The 10,966-nt window shown below is 37.6% G+C and overlaps 1 protein-coding gene across 1 annotated transcript in view; it reads left to right on the forward strand.

The window, feature by feature from the left end:
- The first annotated feature begins 1,003 nt into the window (after positions 1-1,003).
- Positions 1,004-10,966, forward strand: part of tmem120a (transmembrane protein 120A) — a 15,935-nt gene continuing 5,972 nt past the window's right edge. Inside the window, exons 1-9 of the mRNA XM_062960274.1 lie at positions 1,004-1,162; positions 4,107-4,225; positions 4,624-4,752; positions 6,790-6,849; positions 8,886-8,981; positions 9,072-9,161; positions 9,986-10,051; positions 10,201-10,262; positions 10,498-10,590. Coding sequence (XP_062816344.1) covers positions 1,088-1,162; positions 4,107-4,225; positions 4,624-4,752; positions 6,790-6,849; positions 8,886-8,981; positions 9,072-9,161; positions 9,986-10,051; positions 10,201-10,262; positions 10,498-10,590 — 790 coding nt within the window. The 5' untranslated portion in view covers positions 1,004-1,087. The remainder of the gene's footprint in view (positions 1,163-4,106; positions 4,226-4,623; positions 4,753-6,789; positions 6,850-8,885; positions 8,982-9,071; positions 9,162-9,985; positions 10,052-10,200; positions 10,263-10,497; positions 10,591-10,966) is intronic.

Consider the following 10,966-nt stretch of genomic DNA (forward strand, 5'->3'; position numbering starts at 1 on the left):
TTAGTAATTTATTATTATTATTATTGACACGACAACATTGTATGACACAGCAAACAAGATAGATATGCTGGATTTCGTATTTATTATTAGTAATTTATTATTATTGACACAACATTGAATGACACAGCAAACAAGATAGATATGCTGGATTTCGTATTTATTATTAGTAATTTATTATTATTATTGACACAACAACATTGAATGACACAGCAAACAAGATAGATATGTTGGATTTCGTATTAATTTATTATTATTAGTAGTAATTTATTTGTAATTTATTATTATTATTATTGACACAACGACATTGTATGACAGCAAACAAGATAGATATGCTGGATTTCATCTTAATTTATTATTATTTATTATTAGTAATTTATTATTATTATTATTGACACAACGATATTGTATGACACAGCAAACAAGATAGATATGTTGGATTTCGTATTAATTTATTATTATTTATTATTAGTAATTTATTATTATTATTATTATTGACACAACGACATTGAATGACACAGCAAACAAGAAAGATATGCTGGATTTCGTATTAATTTATTATTATTTATTAGTAATTTATTAGTAATTTATTATTATTATTATTATTGACACAACGATATTGTATGACACAGCAAACAAGATAGATATGCTGGATTTCGTATTAATTTATTATTATTTATTAGTAATTTATTAGTAATTTTTTATTATTATTATTATTATTATTATTGACACAACGACATTGTATGACATAGCAAACAAGATAGATATGCTGGATTATTATTATTATTTATCCTCTGTGTGTTTATTACTCCTCCTATCAGCTGTCAATCAGAGTGCCATCTCTGGGCCCATCAGGTTCTTTTGTGCAAGGAATGCCTAAGCCCCGCCCACAAAGGGGCGTGGGTAGAGTTTTCCCCGCCCTCTGCGTATGGACGCCGGTTGCCCTTGGCTACGCCCCATACTCCCGCCCCCGCGCGGCGCTCATTGGCTGAGATGGCGTCGGTTGGGTGGGCACTGATTGGCCGATTCCTTTTCCGGAAGCTAGGCCGCTTTTCCTTCCTTCTCGGATTGTGTGGGCAGGGTGGCCGCCATGAGCCGCCGAGTCTCGGTCAGCGACTGCTTGAGGGACTGGGAGGAGCTGCAGGACGGCTTCCAGCGGGTCCAGGTGAGGGCAGGAGCCCTTTGATTGGCGGGGAAGAAAACAGGAGTGCTCCTGGGCATGTGCAGAGGGCCTGCTGGAGTAGCAGCCGTTGTTTATTGTCACAAGACACTCAGGGAGAGGGTGGGGCTGGGAGACAAAGTTTGTGAAAGGGATCTGGGCCTATGGACTGAGCAGGAGGCAATGGTGGGATGCAGCAGCGAAAAAGGCCAATGCGATTCCAAAGTACAGTATTACACTTCAGCTTTGAAGTAATGGACTGTGTGTATATATACACACACACACACACACACACACACACAGTAGAGTCTCATCCAACATAAACGGGCCGGCAGAACGTTGGATAAGTGAATATGTTGGATAATAAGGAGGCATTAAGGAAAAGCCTATTAAACATCAAATTAGGTTATGATTTTACAAATGAAGCACCAAAACAGCCAGGTTAGACAACAAATTTGGCAGAAAAAGTAGATCAATACGCAGTAATGCTATGTAGTAATTACTGTATTTATGAATTTAGCACCAAAATATCACGATATATTGAAAACATTGACTACAAAAATGCGTTGGATAATCCAGAACGTTGGATAAGCGAGTGTTGGATAAGTGAGACTCTACTACATTTATTTCCCACTCTTCTCACCCTGAAGGGGACTCAGAGCGGCTTACAAATCAAATGAACATACAATATATTATTAGAATATCACAATATCAGCATTAAATTACTATATTGTACTATATCATTACATGGTAATATTATTAGTAATATTACATTTAATATATAATATATAATTAATATTATTATATACATACATACATATATATATAAAAAGGTAAAGGTTTTCCCCTGATGTTAAGTCCAGTCATGTCCGACTGGGGGTTGGTGCTCATCTCCATTTCTAAGCCAAAGAGCCGGCGTTGTCCATAGACTCCTCCAAGGTCATGTGGCCATAGGCATGACTGCATGGAGCGCCGTTACCTTCCTGCCGCAGCGGTACCTATTGATCTACTCACATTGGCATGTTTTCGAACTGCTAGGTTGGCAGGAGCTGGGGCTAACAGCGGGTGCTCACTCCGCTCCTGGGATTTGAACCTGGGACCTTTTGGTCCACAAGCTCAACAGCTCAGTGCTTTAACACACTGTGCCACCATGAACGGGCCGGCAGAAGGTTGGATAAGCGGATATCTTGGATAATAAGGAAGGATTAAGGAAAAGCCTATTAAACATCAAATTAGGTTATGATTTTACAAATTAAGCACCAAAACATCATGTTATACAACAAATTTGACAGAAAAAGTAGTTCAGTACGCAGCAATGCTATGTAGTAATTACTGTATTTACGAATTTAGCACCAAAATATCACAATGTATTGAAAACATTGATTACAAAAACATTGACGACTAAATGACAGACTGCGTTGGATAATCCAGAACGTTGGATAAGCAAATGTTGGATAAGTGAAACTACTGTATATACATACATACATACATACATATACATACACACCCACACATACATACATATATATATACACACATATATATGTGTGTATGAATATACCCTGGGGGAGAAGAGCGGTATATAAATTAAATGAATACACACATATATACACATATATTTATACACAAATACATGTATATGCACACACAAATAATCACACACACACACACAGTCCATTGCTTATATATATATATATATATATATATATAGAGAGAGAGAGAGAGAGAGAGAGAGAGAGAGAGGGATTGAAGATGGGAGACACTTGGCTTGAAAACAGTCCATGGAAAAGGAATTTAAAGGTCTTCATAGACCACCAACTGAACATGGGACAATGGTGTGATGCAGCAGCGAAAAAGGCCAATGTGATTCTAAAGTATTAGACTTTAGTTGGAAGCAATGGACTGTGTGTGTATTTGTATATATGTGTGTGCGTGTGTATGTATACGTATACAGTAGAGTCTCACTTATCCAACATTCACTTATCCAACGTTCTGGATTATCCAAAACAGTCTGCCTTTTAGTAGTCAATGTTTTTGTAGTCAATGTTTTCAATATTTTTGTATCCCGTCACCATCTCCCCAAGAGGTCACGGGGCAGTTTACAAGCACGTGGTAGTGCAATGAAATAATAATAATAATAATTTTATTTTTGTATCCCACCACAATCTCCTCAAGGGGACTCGGGGCAGTTTACAAGCTCGTGGTAGTGCAATGAAATAATAATAATAATAATAATAATAATAATAATAATAATAATAATTTTGTATCCCACCACAATCTCCTCAAGGGGACTCGGGGCAGTTTACAAGCACGTGGTAGTGCAGTGAAATAATAATAATAATAATAATAATAATAATAATAATAATAATTCTATTTTTGTATCCCACCACCTCCCCGAGGGGACTCGGGGCAGTTTACAAGCTCGTGGTAGTGCAATGAAATAATAATAATAATAATAATAATAATAATAATAATAATAATAATATTTTTGTATCCCACCACAATCTCCTCAAGGGGACTCGGGGCAGTTTACAAGCACGTGGTAGTGCAGTGAAATAATAATAATAATAATAATAATAATAATAATAATAATTCTATTTTTGTATCCCACCACCTCCCCGAGGGGACTCGGGGCAGTTTACAAGCTCGTGGTAGTGCAATGAAATAATAATAATAATAATTCTATTTTTGTATCCTGCCACCACCTCCCCGAGGGGACTCGGGGTGGCTCACAAGGAACAAGGGCCAACAGCACAATTAAAATGAAAATTACATAAAATGCAATTCACAGCATAAACAGAATAAAACAACAACATTATAACAATAAATAATAACATCATGATATGGGGGACTAGACAACCGAAGCTGTCCCAAAAGAAAGCAGGAACAGGACATTTTTCAAATTTTGTAACATAGTGTAATAATATTCTGGTTTCTTTGTCGCTGATAGGAGACTCACCGGCTCTACAAGCAAAAGTTGGAGGAGTTGACCAAGCTCCAAGATGGCATCTCCAGCTCTATCTCGAGACAGAAAAGGCAGCTGAAGGAGCTCTCGCTTGCCCTCAAAAAGTACGTCCATCCATTCTGAGAAGTCACGGCTTCCCATCCAAATCATAATCAGGCCTGGCCCTGCTTCACTGCCCAAATTGGAGATCCTTAGTGCATTTTAAGCCCTTGGCAATGAGACTGCTGTCTTTGTTTGCATTAAGAGATTAAGTTCATCTCATTTGTTTCCCATTCTCTTTGTATTAATGTCATAATTTCATGGTTTTCCTATGGCTGCCTATGAAACGTAGCCCACATTACATGATATTCCTTGATGCTCCCCCTTTCCAAGGATGCTCTGTCTCTCTTTGACTGGTCTGGATTGCGGAAACAAGACCCAGACGGCCACCTTGATCTTATGGGAGTCAAAGCAGTGTAAGAAGGTGGTTTATGAATGTAAGAAACGTGTTGTTTTGCTGCAGGTGCAAGACTTCTCTTACTGACCAGGAGGCCAAAGAGAAAAGCCCTGCCATCCAGGAGCTGCAAGGCATGGTCAAAGACCGGCAGGGTGTCTTCTTTGAAATGGAGGCCTACTTGCCCAAGAAGAACGGGTGAGATTGTGATCCCTTTTCCATTTTTTAAAATATTTTATTTATTTATTTAATACATTTATATCCCGTCCTTCTCACCCCGAAGGGGATTCGAGAGCGGCTGACAAATTAAATTTACATACAATATTATATTATTAGTATAGCACAATACTGGCAATAAATTACCATATTGTACTATATCTATATGTTGTAATATTATTAATAATATTACATGTAATATCTATATATATAAAAGGGTAATGAAATTTCGGCCTAGGACAAAACAACAAAACTGCACATCCCAGAAACACTAAACTTGGCAGCACAACCCCTCATCCATGCCTCTACGTTCATACAACAAAAAGAAAAGAAAAATAAAGTCCTAATTAGAGGGAGAGGAAGAATTGTTTTTATCCAATTGCTGCCAGTTAGAAGGCTAAGCTCCGCCCACTTGGTCTCCTAGCAACCCACTCAGCCCAGGGGACAGGCAGAGTTAGGCCTCACTTAGGCCTCTTTCACACTGCCTATAAAATACAGATTATCTGATTTGAACTGGATTATATGGCAGTGTAGACTCAAGGCCCTTCCACACAGCTGTATAACCCATTTATAATGGACTTAATGTCAGGGGAAAACCTTTACCCTTTACCTTAACTACCACCAATTCCTCAATACTTTATTTCCCATACCAACAGACTTCGCCACAGCAACGCATGGCTGGGCACAGCTAGTATAATATATAATTAATATTATTATATTGTATTATTAGTATTATCGTATATACTCGAGTATAAGCCGACCCGAATATAAGCCGAGGCACCTAATTTTACCACAAAAAAACTGGGAAAACATTGACTCCAGTATAAGCCGAGGGTGGTAAGTTTCAGAAATAAAAATAGATACCAGTAAAATTACATTAATTGAGGCATCGGTAGGTAAAATGGTTTTGAAAATTTACATAAAGCTCAAATTTAAGATAAGACTGTCCAACTCTGATTAAATCATTATTCTCATCTTCTTCAATGTAAATGTGCTTATGTATCCTTTTAATAATAATCGAGTAAAATAATACATGTAATAATAATAGTAATAATAAACACAGGAAAATAATACAAGTAATAATAATAAAATAATAGAGTAAATAAAATAAAAGAGTAAAATAATTATTTCCATTAAAAGTAAGATCAGAGTGAAATAATAAATGTATTGATAATAATAATAAAATAGAGTAAAATAAATGTAATACAATAGAGTCTCACTTATCCAAGCCTCGCTTAGCCAAGCCTCTGGATAATCCAAACCATTTTTGTAGTCAATGTTTTCACTATATCGTGATATTTTGGTGCTAAATTCGTAAATACAGTAATTACAACATAACATTACTGCATATTGAACTACGTTTTCTGTCAAATTTGTTGTATAACATGAAGTTTTGGTGCTTAATTTGTAAAATCATAACCTAATTTGATGTTTAATAGGCTTTTCCTTAATCCCTCCTTATTATCCAAGATATTCACTTATCCAAGCTTCTGCCGGCCCGTTTAGCTTGGATAAGTGTACTCTACTGTAGTAGCAACAATAATAGAGAAAAATAATAAATGTAATAATACCAATAATAATAGAGAAAAATAATAAATGTACCATATATTCTCGAGTATAAGCTGACCCAAATATAAGCCAACCAGGACCGTCACCTGAGTATAAGCCATGGGGGCTTTTTCAGTCTTTAAAAAAGGGCTGAAAAACTAGGCTTATACTCGAGTATATACAGTATATTGTATTACAAAATAATATTATTAATATTATATGTATATACAATATATTATAATATTATATATTATTGTAAATTATATTGCATATATTTATATATTTAGACATACACACACATACACATATATACATATAATTAGCAAAGCATGGAGTTGTCAAGCCATAGGCATCACCTGTCCTATATCTGCATTTCCTTTTTGTTGCCAAAGTGTAGTTCTGTACATTTCTCTATTGCTTAGTTTTGGCCTTGATGTCTTTCTCTCTCTTCTTTTTTTTTTTGCCATCCAGGTTGTACCTGAGTCTCGTCCTGGGGAACGTCAACGTCACGCTGCTCAGCAAACAAGCCAAGTAAGGATGCTCATGGCCCTTTATGGGCACATCCCTCCTATTAAAAGGCACAATACAGCTTTGCTTTTGGTCTTTATTGTGGCTGAATCCATGGGCGCAGATGGGAACCCCCATGCTATTTCTAATCCAATCTAAATGGGACTGCGCTATGTAACGTGACTTTTGTTCCCCGGTTATCTATGTCATTTCCTAATTATTTCTGTCATAAAAACATGGGAAAATAATAATACAATATAATACGATTAATTACTGTATATACTCGAGTATAAGCCGAGTTTTTCAGCCCTTTTTTTGGGACTGAAAAAGCCCCCCTCGGCTTATACTCAGGTGAGGATCCTGGTTGGCTTATATTTGGGTCAGCTTAAACTCGAGAATATATGGTACATTTATTATTTTTCTCTATTATCATTGGTATTATTACATTTATTATTTCTCTCTATTATTATTAGTATTATTACATCTATTATTTTTCTCTATTATTATTGGTATTATTACATTTATTATTTTTCTCTATTATTATTGGCATTCTTGCATTTATTATTTTTCTCTATTATTATTGGTATTACATTTATTATTTTTCTCTTTTATTGTTGCCACTATTACATTTATTTTATTATTATTATTATTATTGCAGTGGAGTCTCACTTATCCAACATAAACGGGCCAGCAGAACGTTGGATAAGGGAATATGTTGAATAATAAGGAGGGATTAAGGAAAAAGCCTATTAAACATCAAATTAGGTTATGATTTTACAAATTAAGCACCAAAACATCATGTTATACAACAAATTTGATAGAAAAATAGTTCAATATGCAGTAATGCTGTGTAGTAATTACTGTATTTACGAATTTAGCACCAAAATATCACGATGTATTGAAAACATTGACTACAAAAATGCGTTGGATAATCCAGAACGTTGGATAAGTGAGACCCTACTGTATTATTATTAATACATTTATTATTTTATTCTGATCTTATTATTATTCTTACATTTATTATTTTACTCTATTTATTATTACATGTATTATTTTCCTGTATTGATTATTATTATTATTACATGTATTATTTTACTCTATTATTATTAAAAGGATACATAAGCACATTGACATTGAAGAAGATGAGAATCATGATATAATCAGAGTTGGACAGTCTTGTCTTAAATTAGAGCTTTATGTAAATATTCAAAAACATTTAACCTACCGATGCCTCAATTAATGTAATTTATTGGTACAGTCGAGTCTCACTTATCCAACACTCGCTTATCCAACGTTCTGGATTATCCAACGCATTTTTGTAGTCGATGTTTTCAATACATCGTGATATTTTGGTGCTAAATTCGTAAATACAGTAATTACTACATAGCATTACTGTGTATTGAACTGCTTTTCCTGTCAAATTTGTTGTATAACATGATGTTTTGGTGCTTAATTTGTAAAATCATAACCTAATTTGATGTTTAATAGGCTTTTCCTTAATCACTCCTTGTTATCCAACATATTCGCTTATCCAACGTTCTGCTGGCCTGTTTATGTTGGATAAGTGAGACTCTACTGTATCTATTTTTATTTCTGAAATTTACCACCCTTGGCTTATACTTGAGTCAATGTTTTCCCAGGTTTTTTTGTGGTAAAATTAGGTGCCCCGGCTTATATTCTGGTCGGCTTATACTTGAGTATATACAGTAAATCCAGTTCAGACCTAAGTAGGTGCGACACCACGATTCCTTTACTATACAGAAAATATAGAATAGAAATATAGAACATAAATATAATTTACTTTAAACCATACTATATACCATGCTTTTCCTTTTTTACATTCTACTGTGGATTATAGACATCTGCATGTATAGTTAGTTCTAGATTTGAAACCCGGGGTTCTAGATTCAGGAATGGTAAGAGGACTTGGATGACCTGACCAGATCTGCATGAGGCCAAGAAGGAAAGAGCTGTCAATTTAGGAGGATTTCCCCCCTAATCTTTGAGCTAAAGTTGAGCTACGAGGCCTGATCCATCCCTGCTTCACCCCCTCCTGACAGGTTTGCCTACAAAGACGAGTATGAGAAGTTCAAGCTCTACCTCACCATCATCCTTCTCATCATCTCCTTCACCTGCCGGTTCCTTCTGAACTCCAGGTGAGTCTGCAGCCTCAGGCTGGACGGTGTCTGTCCCAACCTATTCCAATCTATTTGTCGATCTATCTGCTGTTTTTGGCATTTTTTCAGGGTCACGGACGCCGTCTTCAACTTCCTCCTGGTCTGGTATTATTGCACTCTGACGATCCGGGAAAGCATCTTGATCAACAACGGCTCCAAGTAAGGGCCGCTTCCCCGCCAGGCTTCGAGGCGCTCAAGCTCATTGTTTGAGCCTTGAGCCATGGCAGGTCAAGTGGGGTTCGAAGGGTTTGAAGCTCAATCCATATACGGGGGCTATCCACAAAGTAGGTTACGTTTTGGATTTTAAAAAGGACAAAGTATAGGAGAAATCATTTACCATATGCAGCTGAAACACACATTCCAATACTACAATCTCACGTAATCCCCACTGAAATCTAGACACGTCATATATAGATAAATGAGTTTGAAAAGTACTGCTCCAGTAAATTCCTCAGCCCTTCCCCCTTCTCCCTTCCTGCAGCGTAGCCAAAATGCTGCGCTGCCAGCCATGGCCCCATTGTTGGAGGAGAGAGGCGACAACTTGGTCCATCCTCCCCCAATCTGCCCCAGGACGGAAAGGGGCTCATGGGGGTTCTGTGTACCTAGTTTGGTCCAGTTCCGTCAGTGGTGGGCCTCACAGTGGCCTGTGGGAGTCGTAGCGATTTAAAGTACTACAAATCCCATCACCCATGGTCCTTCGTCCCGCAAATGGCACCAGGACGTAAAGTGCGTCATGAGGGTTAAGTGTGTCAAGTTTGGGCCAGGTCCGTCGTTCCTGGTGGTCACAGTGGCCTTTGATAGTGGAGGCCAATCCGAAAGCTGGCACATACCCGCATACCCACATACAAACACTGACTTTTATAGATATAGATATATATACACACACAGACACTCAAGTTTTGGGTCGCATAGGGAAGGGTGAACAGGCAGCAAAGGGAATTCAAACTCCTCCTTTCTCTCTCTGGCTCTGTTTCCTCTCCCAGGATTAAAGGCTGGTGGGTTTTCCATCACTACATCTCCACCTTCCTCTCTGGAGTCATGCTGACCTGGTGAGTAGCTGGCACTTTCCATAAAATCCCTCATTTCTTTGCTTTTTTTTTGGGGGGGGGGGATCCATAGCATCACAGGATCATCACTTGATGTTGAATTTCCAGGATTAAACACAACTTCCTCTCTTTCTCTTTCCGGTGTCGCTCAGGCCAGACGGACTCATGTACCACAAGTTCCGGAATCAGTTCCTCACCTTCTCCATGTACCAGAGTAAGTCTTTCCTTAACCCTCAAGTCTATTATCTATCTTTTTCTCTCTCTGTATCAGTCCTCTACCTACCTGTCTATATTCTTTGTTCCATTTATCTATTTGTTTATGTATCCATTTATCTGTCCTCCTGTGTCCCAATTTCCGCTGGGCTACAAACCTAGCCGGCTTGTTTCGGCATGATAAACATGGAATGACTCTATTTGCCCGATTATAACCAGCAACTGTTCTCTCACAGGTTTTGTCCAGTTTCTCCAGTATTACTACCAAAGTGGTTGCCTGTACCGGCTGAGAGCGCTGGGCGAGCGGCACAACATGGACCTCACTGTGGGTAAGTGGGCAAAAGCGCGGCTGAGACCGTGACATCGCGATGGCCATCTTCACAATACTTCATCCTGTATTAAAACAAGATTCCACCTAAATGTTCGGTGGTATGTGTTGTGGAATCTGCTTCTACGTGTTTTGAAACAGAGACTGGATGGCCCTCTGCTGGGAGGGATCAGAGTGTGTCTTCCTTTATGGCAGAACAGGGTTGGACTGGATGGCCTTTAAAGTCCCTTCCAACTCTTGGATTTTATAATAGACAGACAGATTGATCCCTTGAGGTCCCTTCTGACGCTGTAATTCTATTAATTCTATTTAATTGATGTATTATTGTTGTGTTAATTTTTGTATGATGTTTTGCACCTTTGAAACCACCATGAGTC

This window comes from Anolis carolinensis, unplaced genomic scaffold, assembly GCF_035594765.1.
Source record: "Anolis carolinensis isolate JA03-04 unplaced genomic scaffold, rAnoCar3.1.pri scaffold_7, whole genome shotgun sequence".
Classification (NCBI taxonomy): Eukaryota; Metazoa; Chordata; class Lepidosauria; order Squamata; family Dactyloidae; genus Anolis; species Anolis carolinensis.